The sequence below is a fragment of the Canis lupus genome, chromosome 30 (assembly GCF_003254725.2).
Source record: "Canis lupus dingo isolate Sandy chromosome 30, ASM325472v2, whole genome shotgun sequence".
In the NCBI taxonomy this organism is placed as follows: Eukaryota; Metazoa; Chordata; class Mammalia; order Carnivora; family Canidae; genus Canis; species Canis lupus.
The window spans coordinates 4,750,590-4,767,406 of record NC_064272.1 but is presented as its reverse complement, the minus strand read 5'-3'; the positions used below and the strand labels follow the sequence as shown (position 1 = coordinate 4,767,406).

Genomic DNA, 16,817 nt, shown 5'->3' with positions numbered 1-16,817 from the left:
TTTTTAAAGAGTGAGTCCATGTTATGAAAGCATACATGGTTCTCTTGAGTTCTTATGTCAACTTTAGAATAATGAAGTTGAAATTTCAACATTTTTTCAAACCATATGATTAACGTTTTTAACTTCTGTAGGCTTGACTAGCTCATGATAGGAATCCTCATCTTATTCAAAAAAATTATTTTTTGCACAATGTTAATTAGGTACTAAAACATCATAAAGTCATAGGGAATGTGTTCCATATTAATTACGTGCGGTGATGCAAGCATATCTTTTGCCTTTGTTGTTTAAGCATATTGAGTCAAATTAGTTTTGTGTGCTTCATTTGCTGGTTAAAATATCTTTATATATGTTTACTATTGCTTTCTACCTACAAGCATATATTCTGAATTACTACTCTATTGTCTAAGTTCATATATATATTCTGACTTGGTGTTATAGATCATGTTTTAGAAGTGTAGATTTTAGCAAATCAAATACTTATTTTAAAGTATTTTTTTGATAATAGAAATAAGAAGTAGCAGTGACCTTAGGGATTATCTGGCCTAACTTCTTAATTTTAAAGAGATAAAGGAAACCAGTCCCAGGGAAATGAAGTGCATCACTTGCTTAAGGCTGCCCATTCAGTTAGAGGTGGCACCCTAGTGTCATAATTCGAATCTAATGCTCTCTTTCTCCTGTATCACATCCACTGAATCACCTTTTCATTTGGGGTCTAAGATGAGTTTTGGATTATTTTAGATAGAACCCGTATGTAGTGTGGCTTTTTTTTTTTCTTTTTGAAGCCTAATACATTTTACTTCCCCAGTCAGTTTTGTATTTATTTAGAAACACTCATACATTTTACTCCATTGTCTTTTTGCAACGGGAGAACCATGAGCATTGTGGGATCGTTTAAACAGGGCAATACCGCCAGTTCACGAGGACTTATTAAGTATTTTCCTATGGGCAGGTCCCCACTGCAATGCCATAGTGGTATAAAATGTTACAATTCCCACCATATCTGCAATCTCAACAAAAGAGGCACGTGCATGTTTTGCTTCCTATACCCAGAGACTCCTGTCCTATCCATGCTCTTTCCCAGATTTAGCAAAAACCAGTGATGGTGCTGTTTCGTTTCTTTTCTTTTCTTTTCTTTTCTTTTCTTTTCTTTTCTTTTCTTTTCTTTTCTTTTCTTTTCTTTCTTTTCTTTTCTTTTCTTTTCTTTCTTTCTTTCTTTCTTTCTTTCTTTTTCTTATTTCTTTTTTTTTTTAATTTCAAGGGAGAAAACACTGGCAGAATTGTGTTTTCTAGGGAAAGCTGTGTGTAAATGAGAAACAGAGAAGAGCAGCAGAGTGATCTCCTGTGGCCCCGCTACTACAAGCACTCCCCATCTTGTCTCATGCTTTTATATTAATTACAACTTGCATTATCAGCTGTGAGTCTGTAGCCCAGCAAATAGAAAATACTGCCCCTGGAGACCTAGCTTCTTATATCTATTTTCCATCTCCTTCTATTGTGTTCCACTCAGTATTCACTGCTTTTCTCCTGCTAACACTGCTCTTTAACACAATTACGTCAGAGCAAGAAGAGAACCATATTTGACTCCCAATTATTAAAGCCACTGGGAATAGAAACATGTTCACTCCTTGCCCTCGGGTGTCTTCATGATACTTCGGTTGGAGAACAGGACGCATGTAGTGGAATGCATGTACCTGAGTGCTCACCCACACTCAGAGAGCATTTCTCTGTATTTTGTACATACATCATGTGTTTCACCTGCTTTCATCCGCCACTTTGGTTTCAAAATTCACTAAACTTCTGCATATAATTTGGCAGAAAGCCAGGCAGTTATTCTTGAAGGATGTAAATTTGGAGAGCATCTAGGGAGGAAGAAAGAGGTTGTGATACAAATAAATATTTCAGTCTAGGGGGAAAAAAAACAGTGTTATGGGTAAAGGGTTATATTTTATCTGTCCATGTAGGTTGTGGTTTTTTTTATGACCAGGAAGGTAACAGTTTTTTATGGACCAGATTATCAGCGTTTGTCTTTGGATATGATCAAGTCACCATGGTGTAGCTGGATATGGACAACTTTGGGGTAACTCCGCAGCCCTGAAGCCCCAGGGAAATCCATCTGTTTTTTTTCTACTTTCAAATGAGATGAATGCCATAGTACTCCTGAGTTTGTGTCAGTCTCTCAAATGGGTCATGATACTCGAGACACTCTATGGAAATAAACATCCTCTGACACTTGTTGGGGACAGCATTTTTGAGGATGTGAGGGAGGAAAGAGGAGAGACAGGGGCATGGTATGTTAAATAGTAAACAGGAGCAAATTTTAGGACCTGGCAGAAAAACCAAAGACCCAAGTCGCTCAGAGGCATCAGCTGCCTTTAAAGTAATATTTGCTTATATGGGTAATTTTTCACCCCTTCGCTTTAGAAAGCACCCCCTCCAAAAACCATTGAAGGAAGTTACAGTGAATCGTACATTATAAGGTCTGTCTTTAAAAACTCGGCACAGGTTTGACTGTTCAGGACAAACCAGTATTTTCAGTTGCAGGAAGTCCTTTTGAGCAGCAGCTTCAAGTCACTGTAGTGCCCAAATCAAAAGATTTGCCCCAGCTTCATTTGAATGATGATATAATAGTTGTTGGATGACATTTACCTTAAAACATGGTTGAGATGTTAGTGGTTAATTATTGTAATTTTCATGAGGGATAAGGAGCTTTTATAGCAGCTGCTTAATAAAAAGCCTGCAGTGCATAAAATTAACATCACTTACTGTATACACTGAGAAGTTTAGCCTAGGCCAAGGTGATTCAGTTATTTCATTTTCTGATAGAAGGCTCTAGCCAGTGTTCTTGTAGGACCAACTCATGCCATGCTTTTCTCTTCTTTCTTTCTTTCTTTCTTTCTTTCTTTCTTTCTTTCTTTCTTTCTTTCCTTCCTTCCTTCCTTCCTTCCTTCCTTCCTTCCTTCTTTCTTTCTTTCTCTTTCTTTCTTTCTTTCTTTCTTTCTTTCTTTCTTTCTTTCTCTTTCTTTCTTCTTTCTTCTTTTCTCTCTTTCTTTCTTTTTCTTCCCTCTCTCTTTCTTTTTTTCACGTAATTCTTCTAGCTCTTTATCTGATTACCATCCAGCGAACAGCTGACATGAAGAGGCTGCAAAGCTTGAAGAGCCCCTGTATTTTTTTTTTAAAGATTTTATTTATTTATTCATGAGAGACACAGAGAGAAGGCAGAGGTACAGGTAGAGGGAGAAGCAGGCTCCGTGCAGGGAGCCCGATCTGGGACTCGATCCTGGAAATCCGGGATCACACCCCGAGCCAAAGGCAGAGGCTCAACCTCTGAGCCACCCAGGCATCCTGAGCCCCTGTATTCTATTTGCCTTTAAAACTATGGGAGTGGTTTCTAACTTAAATAAAAAGAAGAATCACAGGCATGACTTTGTCCCAACACAGACAACACAGAACCTTGATTTTCATTTTGTTCTACTCTATTCTCTGATCTGCTTTCTAAAACATACCTTTAGATATCCAAGCCTGTGCTGTATTAATGGCCATAAGATTTCTGCTTAGGATTTTCACTTTGAATCAGTTGCTTGTCTGGTAGCAGTGCCAGTACCATTAATTGATATGGATATTTCTGATCTATAGAGTTTGGGGTCATTTCATCATCTTTCAAAAATGCTGAATGTGAATTTGCAGTCAGTTTGTAGACCTGTAGAGGGAAGAAAAGGGGGCTTTGTTGTTGTTGTCCCAATTAAGAATAGTCCCTTATTTTTGTCTCACAATGGTTTCTTGATTTTATTTTGATATAATTTTATATTCTATATATACATTAGAGTTGATGTAGAAGAAAATGATGGACGGAATTTCTTTTTCTGGATAAACTATATATAATGACACCATGGCAAGATTGCTTTCAGATGGTCAAGATGTTTGCATGTTGCCTATAGGCATGTCTGAATCCTTATTTACCAATTCTTATGAGAAGGAATTGCATAGTCTGAGAGACTGATGTTGTTTTATTTTGTTCCCAAAGAATCTCCCTGCACCCCACCCCCACCCCCACATAAGAATTTGCTCCCAGGAGATCTTTGGGCTTAGTTGAAGTCATCACATGCAGGTGACAAGTGTACAGCTCTGGCCTTAAGGCTGGTCTGTTTCATGTACTGTTCCTACTCTCAGTTTCTGCCAGAGGAAATTCCATCTCTTGCCTGCCTTCATGTGGTGCTGATAAAGTCCTTCCTGTACATTAGAATTCCTGTTTTCCTTTAAGCAACAGCAGGGGATTGGGAATGATCAGGAAAGGGGAGGAGGAACAGGAGAAGAATACACTCAGCAAAGTAGCATGAGCTATAATTTCTGTTTGCCTCGCATGTCCTTTGAAATCAGTCATGCTTCCAGGAAAAAAAGCACTGCCCTGTGAATGTAAAGCTTCCATGGAGCTCACGTGAAAGTCCTGTCCAGTTTGTCAGATGGCTGACAGTTCATAGTTGTTTCATTTTGTTCATGAGTATCACTGTATCTGCTGGTTGTATAGTCAGTTGATAATTTTCAGAGTTCATTCAGGTTGGTTTAGGTCAATGCATCCAAAAGATTCAAAGGCTACCCTAGACTTGGATCTGTGGTTTTTTGTTTTTGTTTTTGTTTTTTAAGGGAGTCATTGGGTTTTGAAGATGTTCTGTAATTAGTATCCAAGAGTACTGGCCTCTTTCTTGGAAGAGTGTGCCCCAATTAAGACAGCAAGAGTAGACCTGACTTCTAGATTTGTAAAAAGCTCTTTTTTCCTGACTTTAAAAATTAACTTTATTGAGGTATAATTTGTGTGAAGGAATAGCACCCCTATTAAGTGTCTGTTTCAATTAGTTTAAACACATGTAATGTATACACCGATGTAACTAACCATCACCTCATCAAGATTCTAGAGACTCTCTTTGTACTTTTGCTACCTATCGCTGAAAAGACAACATGCCATAAGTGTGGGATCGATACATGCATAGTTCTGCAAATACTAACATGCATACATTTTTTTTTTTTTGTCTCCACTTCTACACCTTTCCTGTTGGTTTTTCACTTATGGCCGAAATGGTAACTGTGGAAAAATCTCTTGGCATCCTGACATCAGAATCCTGCATCCTGGCGAGATCACGATGATGCAACCTCAACCCACTCAGCAGGCACCCCAGGGCCCTCCAGTGGGGGCCATGCTTCCCAGAGTGGAGACAACAGCAGTGAACAAGGTAAAAGGTCAAGGATTTTCCTTGTACAAAGTAGATGTAACTAAAATAACTTCAGTATTTTGTGATATCGGCACATCTACCTCCCTGTAAACAGGAGAGGGGCAGGGTAGAGAGCTGGTACGTATTTCCTCTCAACTTATATTACTTAAAAAAAAAAAGTCAAAGTGAGATGTCTAATCTTTAAGTAGACATTACAATAACAATTGATTAGTTCTGCCAATTCTTTTATAAATTTGGTTATCTACACTTTACTTCTGTGTGTGAGTAAATAGAATGACAGGCTTACTTTGCTGCTATTATGCACTAGTTGGAATTACTCTATAAGCAGGAGATTTTGTTTGCAATATTGACTATAGGACTTCTCTGTAATCAAGCAATGATGCCTCTAACGCACATAAAATGCCAAAATATGTTCCTATGAGCTCTAGAAGTACTGTGTGAATTTTATATGGAATTTTATCTTGGGAAGATGGATTTTTGAAGTTCTTAGATCATTTGTCTCCATTTCCATCAGCTGACATGGTGACTTTTGTCACAGATCCTAAAAGTTAGAATAATCAGAGGGCAAGGGGGATGTCAACTGCAGATGACAAGGAAGCTGAGCGTGATTTAGAATAAATTTTACCATTTAAAACTCATCTATTGCACAGAGAGCAATTATATATTGGTAGGGATGACTCTTCTATAACTAAAATGATAATTTAAAGGAGGATGCATTATTGAATGTGGGCCAGGAAAGTATATAGATTTTACTTTTTAATATTTTACATTAGATGGTGTCTGATCTCCTAGGTCTATTTCATCTCTATTATGACTGTGTTTATGGCCACAATATTTAAGCATTAGATAGTCTTCCAAGTGGAGGACAGTTTAACAGCTTGAGCTGTAGTCATATATGCCATTTGAAAGAGGGTGGTTGATGTAGGGTGAGTGCCTTGATTCCTCCAAGTTTCTGGCCACAGATGTTGGATTCCTAGTATTCAAGAAGAGTATAGAAAGAAACTTCTCTTCTAGGATGTCATTAACTGTGAATAGGTCCAAATTAGAATCTGAGTTGTTTACAACTGATAAAGAAATGAAAATCCTCAGGTGGTAAATTGTGGAAAAACTTGGGAATTAGATCTATTTAGGCTTACCTACTGTCTTTATTAGGCCAGTTAGATTGCACATGAGAAAATCAAACTGGAAGGTGTGTTGGAGATGGGGTGTACATAAATTCTTTGGATCTGCAGAGCAATGGCTTAATTGTGGTTTCATGTCATGGTGATGGACTTCTCTGTGCGGTTAAATCTGGGAAGCTTTGAACGACTCCACCTTCCCTACCACCTTTAACTGCTGTAGCACAAAGGGTGAAATGTATCTATTAATAAAAACAAAACACCCTAAACACTGGACAAAAGAGGGGGAAAAGAGAAGCAGACTTAATGGTCTAATGAGGCTATCTTCCAAAGACTTGTTGTGTGTGAGGCTCGCTTTGACCTTTCACTTTGCTCAGGAGCCCAGCGCTTCATTTTTCACATTCTTGCAATTACGTTAACGCTTCAAGCATTTCTGACTCCAAGTCAGCTAGCAACACCAGGCATAACTCAACACTGTGAGTTTTTCTCCTCTCTGTAGATTCATTAACAGGTCACGAAGGTCCCAACTGAAATTTAAAACTGACTGGTTCTGTTGGGTTGGTTGAGTTATGGCAGGGGAGATAGCAGGAAAGGACCAGAGAGAAGGGGAGGGGGAGAGAGAAGACCCTGGGGTTTGGAGCTTGGGAAGAGTTACAGCAACAGGCAAGGCATGGAATTATAGTATTCTGGTTAGTTTTGTTTTGTTGTTTTTGGCCAGAAAAGGGAAAAGTTCTGAGCCGGATACCCTGGGTTAAAGCGAGGTACACAAACCTCTCTGTTGTGGGTAGCTGCACCCACTTATCCCATGTTGAAGGATTTGATCCCTGTAGGATTTTGTTCCTTTTATCCTATCTCCGTGGGATTAAAGAATGGACATGGTAGCTTATGTGTCCTGAGTATAGTGGGAAGTCAGTCATGTTACTGTATTAAAGTGTGAGGGACAAAAAAAAGTTACGATTCCTGTGAAATGGGGAATGTTCTGGCATGGAGAATTTCCTACCTGGCTTACCACATTAGTGGTTCCCAAACACATGTTTTAGGGTATTCTGTTTGTTACAAGCAGACTAAATTTTCAAGGCCTGGCTTGGATGTATTTTGTCACACTCAGGCCTATATTATTAGTCTTCGAAACATGTATTTAAGGTATTTTGAAATTGGGCCCACTGAATTGTCCGGAGTAGCTTTCTGTGGGAAAGATTAATTATCTGCTTGAGGCAAAGTCAACAGAGTTATTGACTAAAATCACATATGCTTATCCTAGGTTAAATCTTAGGGTTGATGTAGGATGGAAAACCTAGGACGGAAATTTATGTTTCTGGTATTAAATATATTATAACGTTTCACTGGAAACCAAGTTCGTAGTTTAGAAAAGAGTTTTCTTGCGTATTCAGAATTTATTAGCACAACAGGCATATGGAAAACTGTAAAACGACTCAGTTTCAAAACAAATTATGATAAACAGAAAAAATAGGGATGAATTGTACTAAATACAGTGTTTTCATACACATTTTAAATTAAACTTTAATAGCCATATGCTATAAAACAATACATGCATTTATGTTACTTTATATTTTTTGTGAATATTTTTACTAACATGATTCATACACATCTTTACTTTGGAACCTAAAAATACCACATTTTATGACTTGATAGTGAAAGAGCTATAGTTACACAGGTGAAAGGTCATCTTTTCCTCTCTAGTGTTTGTGCAACGAACCAAATAGAGGGGAAGAAAATCAAATTTTAAAAATATTGTAAGAAACAAACTTGGTAAAATGTAAAACCTGACTTTACTATATCTTTCAAACAGCACATGCCTAGCAGTAAACTATACAAATATGAACCAGATTTTCATTCACTCTGATTTCTTTTGCTAAAAGCAGCCAAAGGGAGGGAGTTTGTCTTGTTAGTCACATTAGAATGAAGAAGAAATCTGTTTTTTCAGGGATAGAATTAAGGTACAGACTGGGGACTCTGGGGCAGTAACTGGCCTTCTTTGTGTCTGGCTTCCCATCAGTAAAATGGGGTTTGATAATAAGGCTTGGGGTCCCTAATTCTGTACCTGCTGAGTCAAAAGCTGCTTTGTATTTCATTGTGTATTTTGCCAGAGTAAAGACTAGGAAGCAGCCCCCTTGTTCATAGAGCACTTTGAGAGCCTTAGATGAAAGGCACAATATATGTACAAAGTATTATTATTATTGATGGGTTTGTGTAACTCCCATTAACGCTGATGGGAGTTACGCATGTGAATTGGCAAGAGAATAGACCCCTCAGTGTTTAGAGCACATGAAATTTACATTTTTTCCAGTGCTGTAATTGAGATGTTGACAAATTGGAGAATATTGATGAGCCTTTGTTTTAAGTATTTCGTGCCAAGTTTGTTTTATTTTTCCGGGTTTGAACAATGGTATGGGTTCAGCAGCAATGAATAAAAAGGGTAGAGTAAAGATAACTTTGTATTTCAATATTTTGATGTGCCAATATGAAATAAATTGTCTTAGGCAAATGGAATATGCTGTTTTAATCATTAGCTATGCATGAAAGAAAAATTGATGTTGACATCTTTGCTGTAAAATCGTTGTAATGGGGCCTTCCTTACAATTCATTTTTGTAAAATTCATTTTGTACATTTTGCAGCAATTGAACAATCCCTGCACTGTGAATAGGCAGGATTCCCAGAAATACCGAGACAGTTGGCCCAGTAACTGCTGAGCTCACACTGAACACCACACGCACGTTAACCATACTGTTGCCAGACCAGTTTAACCTAAATACATTAGCATACTAGCATCTATATGTCTCTAATCCTTCAGGGCATGGGGCTCTACAAACCAGCATAATTCCCCGGCCCTCTGTCACTGACCAAACCCTCCCACTGACGTCCTCAACGATGAACCAGACCAATAGGACTATTATTCTATAGCTAGATATTTATTTATGTATTATGCAGTTCTTCACCAGTCATGGTGTTGAAATCTAAAAATAGCCCTTTATGTTGAACGTGTTTATAGGGAAGCAGGCATCTAAGAGAGTATTACGCTTTAATGAGTTTATAATGCATACTCTAGGTATGAAATAGGTTTCTCCCCCACCAGAATCTTCCAGTTAGACATTTAAACGAGGGAGGAAAAACCTCCAACCGACCTACGGTGGGTCCTGATTCTGCTCTACTGGGATTTCTTATTCAGTCTAGGAAAACTCTGTCAATGGAATGTTTTCATAGTGGCGGCAATTTCTTTAAAATAACCCTAAATACAATATGACAGATGCCATCTGGCATAATCTTTTGCGAGTTGCTTTTAACTTTTATTTTTCCTAGAGCTAAGTTCATCCAAAACTGGTCACTCACTGCTATGATAAGTAAATGACATTTCTTTTCCTTCCTGTCTTCCTAATTGTATCAAAGAAAAAAAAAATCTCTGAGAATGTAATTGATAATTGAACATTCCCATAGAAGAAGCTGTTGTATATAGAATATGTTGCATTTTTTTACTCTGCTGCCCGCTTCCCTCCACCCCCCTCCCCCACCCCGGCCATAAAGTCAAAAGAATACCATCCTTTAACCATCAGCAAACATCCAAATGATTTCTGTTGATTTTCTCACGACTTTTTAGAATAGTAACCATTAGAAATAAAATTAAACTCTTCTAATAAATAAACGCTCTAGGAGCATGTAATAGTGCCCATAAATGTTTAAAAGCTTTCTATAATTGCTGTTAATTTTGAGTAATTTCTTCCTATATGTATCAACTTACTTGAAAAACCCAGAGTTGAGATTTCTAGTTTTTTTTTAACTTAGTCATGTAAAGGGATGTCTCGTGATGCCAGTTAGAGTTTAATTTAGAGTAGTAATTAAACTTGAATACTGCCTCATAAACAAAAGATAAACAATAAACCAGCCACGTTCCCTGCTGTTTCATAGCTTTCTTTCCCAGATGTTTTAGCCTGATAATTTTTACACAGTGAACTACCTAACATGGAGTTTTGTGGACAGAGGTCGAAGATGAGTTTTCTTTCTTTCTCTTTCTTTCTTTCCTTCCTTCCTTCCTCCCTCCCTTCCTTCCTTCCTTCCTTCCTTCCTTCCTTCCTTCCTTCCTCCCTTCCTCCCTTCCTCCCTTCCTCTCTCTCCTCCCCCCTCCCTTTTTTTTTTGGTAATCCATCTTCCCTCCAAAAAAGCAAAATGCAGAGGATTTTCCACTATATAGGCTTTACACAATTCTGATAAAATAAAAACTTAACGCAGATGTGCTTTAAAAGATACCTCGAGTTCTTCTTGTATATTGGTTTTGCTGTTGTTTTTTTCTTCAAAACTTGTCGTGAACATCTTTTACACTTAGTGGTGTAAAGAGGAACTTTATTTTTAATCAGAAGTCCAGTCTTGGTAGTAAGTAAGGGAACGCAGAGCTCGACAATGGCAATGTGTCTTCTCGCCCTTTCCCCTGTCCTCCTCCCCCGTGGCCCGGGTTCCCGGATGGGCTCTGCTCCTCCTTGGGCCACAGGGCTTTGTGTGTCCAGTTCTGGACCCTTCCACTGCCAGCCATGCTCCTCCGGATTGTCAGGTACTAGTCTGCCGTTCGGTGCAGAAGCCATGTTATTTTCACTGGGTGGGGTAATTACTGAAAGCTGAGAATAGCTGCTCTAAAGACACAGGGATACTTTCATGATCCCATTAGCATAAGAGTGGGTAAATTATTCATGCCAAGTGAGGATTCTATGGGGAAAAGTATAGTTAATGCACATAGTTTTTAAATGTATCCCTTTCTGCTCTGAGACTAAATTCTTGTTGGAATCAGTTCTCAGACATTTACGGGAAAGCTCTGGTGGCGTGTTAGATGCAGTTCATCTCTCTCTGTTTGCGGCGCTCTCAATAGAGACCATCTGGCAGAGATCCAGAAGGTGATTAAACAAAATGATCAGCTCTTGTTGCTGTGTTACATGTCCAATACTACGGATTAAAAAACATGACCCACGACAGTCACGCTAACGTCATGCCGCTCCCCCCTCCCCCTCCCCGCTCCGTAGAAGAATTCAGATGGTCCACAAATGTGTGTGCCATCTTTGTGTCCTTATGGCCCATAATCATGAACAGGTTGTGCAAATGGCTCTTTCTGTAGCACTGTCTGTTCCAGCAGCAAAGAAGAATTTCATATTAATTGGGTCAGTCTAATATTCATATTGACATGGGGAAAATTACTAAAATTTATTCTTATAGCAGACAATGAATATGTGTGCTTTCTGCCATGAGGGAAGTGAAATCTGACAACTGGCTTGTGCAACTGATTAATTTTTCCTGAAACTGGAGAAAATCAAAGCATGAAAACCTGTCATTCCCTGAAAACAGTGCACAACCCTTTGTAACTACACAAAATGGATTGGGTGGGGGGCTTGAGGGGAGCTCGTGGAAATGAACTCTGGTTTTAATGCCATAATCAGGGATGAATTTACAGTGCCATTCAGAGGAGTCCTCCCTCCCCATAAACAAGCTGATAATCACAAGGAAGCTGACTTCCAATTAGCTTTTCCTTCCCTCACACGGAGTCAGGGTGTTTATATGTCCTCCTTAAGCCTTGGTATGTCACTACCGAGTTGGTACATCTTGTGTCACATTCAGAAGTTTGGCAATAAAATATTTTATTATGAGGAAATCCTGTTAATAAGCAAGGTAATATTCAACCAATCATTTTACGATTGAGTTAAGGTAAAAATGCCAAGATTTGTGACTAAGGGACAGATGTATCTTATCTTTGGGGGTTTGCACCAAATGCCAAGTAGAAATATAAATTGAACAAACCAGACATTGTGAGGAAGTGATTGAAGAAATATTGAGATGAAATCTTGGAATGAACTGTATATGTATATTTATAACAATGCTGTGAATTGCTTACATGCCACATTTGCATAAGCCTGAACTCTGATTTTATTAAGGGGCAGTTTCATGTCTGTAGGTGAAGGCATTTAAAAAAACAGTATTATTATGAGGGGATTCAGAGATTATGCCTGACCATATAATATTGTGGGAATAGTCCTGTGACTAATACCGTCGGCTGAATTCGAGTGCACATAGCAAGAAAAGATAAAGAATAAGGCAGAAAGGAAAAAAATCTTTAAAAAACCACTTTAAATCATCATTGGTCCTTGGCAGCTCCACTTTCTAAGGGAGGGCAAAACAGTAGGTTAGAAAGACAGTGAGGCATAGTTCTCAGGGAGGGGAAGTGAGGTTCCCCTTGAGTCAGTGCCCTATGGCAGATGAAAGGGACTTGTATAGCCTTGGGGGTCTTAAGGCTATTATAGGGCAACTCATGCTCTGTTATCATGCTGATTTTTCAATTGATTTTTGGCTGAACAGTACTTGTCGAAGCCCTCCAGAGCCTCAAACACAGCCGTATGGTGCTATACATTGTAATACACGTGTTCTATTTTTCCCTTCATTGTCTTTACTTTGCTTCAGAAGAGTAGTCTATAATGATGCCATGTGGTTTTTCTCCCTTCCTCTTTCTTTCTTATTTCTACCCTCAGAGAGTTTCTTGAAATTCTTATTGTTTTTTTTTGTTGTTGTTTTTTCTTTTTTTTTTTTTGTGGGGGGTGGGAAGAGGGGAGGTGGGGTAGGCATGATTAGTGGGAGGATTCATCTTCCTATGTTGACATTTGTTTTTAATTTGGCCTTTAAAAATATTTTGATGTCACAGCAGACAATAATATAAAACATTTTCATCTACCAAATTTGTCCCTCTGTAGTTTTGAACCATTCACTCCCTTTCTGATGACCAGCAAGAAAACAACTATGAGACATCACTAAAATCCAGTTCCTCATTAGAATGAAAGGGAACCATTTTAGTATCCCTTCTATATGCGGCACTAATGTCCCTTAGCTGGCTGGAAGGTGAGGTCTTGGAAACATAGAGAAAGTGTGTCCCTGCCTCTCCTCTGCCTAGGGAATTCTTACCTAGGAAAATCCAATTCTAATATCAGCTTCTCCAGGAAGCCTTCCTGATTGCCCGGGTGTGGGCCAATGTCCCCTTCTCTGCACTCCAGTAGCACTTTCTACTTCCATCACAGCATCTTTCACAGTTTGTGTTATACTTAGCTGGTTCCTGGTTTCCTCTCCCTGCTTTTCCATTTTAAGGATTATCATTTATTCAACCACCTAACAGTTGGACCTAGTAGGTCCACTTTTCAATCAATAAACAAATCCGCAGATTTGGTGTTTTTTTTCTTTTTTTTTTAAGGTGGAGATATTAATCAAAACCTTGTTCTAATTGACTCTGTGATGTGCACTTGAAGATAAATGAGCTATTTTGAATATATTGATACATTTGATCAAACCCTTTTACATCCTTAAGAGATAGTAAAAATTGTTTTCTTTTACTGACATTAGTTGTATACAACATTGACTTAGGTAAGTCAGTGGACCCTCGACTCAAACTTAGAATTCTTTTGGTTATTGGTAGGTTCTTAAATTTTTAGATTCTTATTCTAGGTAGTATTTTAAGATAATACTTAAAATAGAATTTGTCATATTCTTAATGTTATCTTCAGTTACGCACATAGCATCAGAATTTGGAGATGGCATTTCCTCTCATTATGTTATTTATCTTTACAAAATAAGTGTATACGTAGGTCTTTCAACGAATGGCAAACCTAATAAGGGAAATTGCTTAATGTGGTGAATAGTTTCCCATGATTAAATCAGGGTCCATTTTGCTTGTACTCCTTGTTTAGGATGAGATTGACCTTGGGGGAAGTCACTGGTCTTCACACACAGGTAAAGAGTCTGGAAGTAATTCTTATATTTTAGGCCCCACATGCTTTTGTTGATTTTCTACATATGTCGCCCAGTTTTTTCATAGTTTGCTTTTGAGCAAGTATAATTATATTGGATGATTCAAGGAAAACCTTGTCGTGAGTGCTTGTTTTCTGCTTGAGATTCTGTCTAGAATCTTGGACTGTGAGTCAAGAGGCCTGTGCACTAAGGTCAGGGTTATACTGAAAAGGGCAGTTTGGAGGTGGAGAGACATGGGCTCAAGTCCCAGTTTTACTCAGTATCTACTAGATTCAGTTTCTGCTTCTGCAAAGTGAGAGAAAAACTACTTCGCCTCAAGGTTGTCCTGGAGATTATATGAAGTGAGGTTCCATGCGTTAAGTGTATAACATTGGCTGGAAACTGTTATTGTTAGTTTCTTTATCCTTCTTGTCCCCCTGTCTCATGCTAACACTAATTAGCTCTGTGGCCTTGGATGAGTCTCTTAATGTTTTTGGACTTGTGCTCATCTGTAAAATAGGACTGAATTAAATGATCTTTTATTTCATTTTTTAATAGAAGTATAGTTGACATGCAATGTTAATTTAATTTCAGGTATACAACACAGTGAATGGTCAGTTCTATACATTATATGATACTCACTTCAAGCTCCAGGAATCTAATGTTTACATTCATGGATCTTATTTTATATTTGTGTATCTTATCTTTAAACAGAGAGAGAGGCTGCAAAGTTTTGTTTGTAATTGGGGTGTAATGTGAGTATTTTTATTTCCTTGACTTTACAGGCTAGGCGTGATATGTAGTGAGATAATATTTTTTGTTTCTTGCTTTTGTTTACCAGGAGAGCTTTTTTCTTCTCAGTTAGTCAAAAAAATAACTAGGCTTTAGAATTTATTTTCAGAGGTTGGTGGAATGTTACAATTTAGAAGTAAGACACCTAAGATGTGGTATATATTAGATGACTATTCAGTCATCTGTGAAGGAGGTGTATTTTGTAAACACAAAGCAACTTCTCCATCATCCAATCAATTAGAACTACTCTGTTGGATTTTTTGTACTTCACAAATAGAATGATAAATGATAATCAGTACAGGGACCAAGACTGTACCCTCTCCTGAAATGTATTTCAGATCATTCCAAAAAGTCTAAATAATTTTTGGGAGAATTTTAAAGTTAAGTACATTCTACTGGGTTCTAAGTGATGTTTAGACTGATAATTTATACGAGATGTAGCTGATTGCCCTCTAGTCAGAATATTTGCTGAAGCAAAACACTGATTTCCCTCACCCTCACTACCAGTAAGAGATGTTATGTTGTCTCAGAACCAAACATTCATTTTTTTTTTAAGATTGAAGATTTACAAAAGTAGACTAGGAGTGTAAAATTTCATATTTCTTCTTCCAACTCACATTTGTAATAAATGCCATCCACTAAAATAAAACCTCCAAAATTTCTGTGTACAAAATGTGAATGATGAAGAAAAGTTGTTAAGTCAGAGATTATTGAAAGTCAAATCTACCTCACTGGTATCCTCCTGTGAGAGAGTGTTGTGCACAGGGGCTACTGTGTAGGTACACACACCTGTCTGGAGGCAGGAAGCTCTTGCACTCTCAAGACAGACCTCTTCTGAATGTATGCTGCTTAAATTCACTGTACAGAGCTCTTCATTGAGCTAGGCCCTCTGGGAATGAAAATATGAGAATTACAAGGATCCCTGGGCTGTTGGCAGGGAGGCAGTGCGTGGTGTAGAGAGAATGTCAGCTCTGGAAAGAGGTAGCTCTGAAGGTCGTCTCTGCCCTGCCACTTCTAAGCAGCTCTCTTCATCCAAGTGACTTTCTTCACCTGTGAAATGGGAATAATGATGAGCTCACACGGTAGTTTCGAGTACTAAATGCACATTGGCTCTTTAAAAGTCGAAGTTGGTGAACCCAAAATTCACTCTCCTCCTTTCACATTTATTGCCTGTACAGTTAGTGCCAACTGCTGTCCTAGCTGCTGGAGATACAAAGCAAGTAAGATGTGGCTCCTCTTCTCTTTATCCTCATTGGCAACTCAGAAATGTAAACAGATGAATGTCTATCCGTGTTCCCAGCATTGCATGAACGTGGAAGTTGTAAGGCATTTCAGAAGAGGGAGTAATTAATTCTGTTGGAAGGACCTGTGGAAGGCCTCACAGAAATGGGGAGGTTTTAAAAGGTTTTGATGGCCTTCAGTGGGTGTTTCAGGAGAGCAAGGTAGGGAGGTTATGGGAACAGATGGAGTGGCCAGTTCTAAGTCCTGAAATGAGGAGCAACAGGGCCTGTTCAGACTGACTGTTGCTGTTTTGTGTGAGTGAATGCATGGTGACAAGGTGGCTGCAGAGGCCAGTAGGGGTGGTTAAGTGAAGATCCTTGTTTACCACACTAAGAAGTTTATACTTAATCCTGTGGAGCACTGTTTACAAAACTTTCCTAGCCTAAGTAGCTCCTGAGGGGCATGTAAATACACATTCCCAGACAGACCTCAGCTGTACAGAATTTAGGATCTCCACTGGGGGTCCTGGGAATCTGAATATTTAATCCACGCCCCAGGGTAACTGTGCTCTGGGAAGTGGGGAACCCATTAAAATAACTTCAGCAAAACAGAATTGCTTGCTGGTGAGATTTTTGTTTCTAAAGAACTCGTTTAGAATGAAGAGAATATGTTGGAGGGAAACAAGACTAAATATGGAGTAAGGGC

At 38.5% G+C, this 16,817-nt stretch overlaps 1 protein-coding gene across 13 annotated transcripts in view; it reads left to right on the top strand.

Annotated features, from left to right (window-relative positions):
• Positions 1–16,817, top strand: part of MEIS2 (Meis homeobox 2) — a 205,585-nt gene that overhangs the window by 12,136 nt on the left and 176,632 nt on the right. For all 13 annotated transcript variants that reach the window (XM_025473262.3, XM_025473260.3, XM_025473264.3 and 10 more), the window contains one exon: positions 5,108–5,222. In XM_025473262.3, coding sequence (XP_025329047.1) covers positions 5,108–5,222 — 115 coding nt within the window. The remainder of the gene's footprint in view (positions 1–5,107; positions 5,223–16,817) is intronic.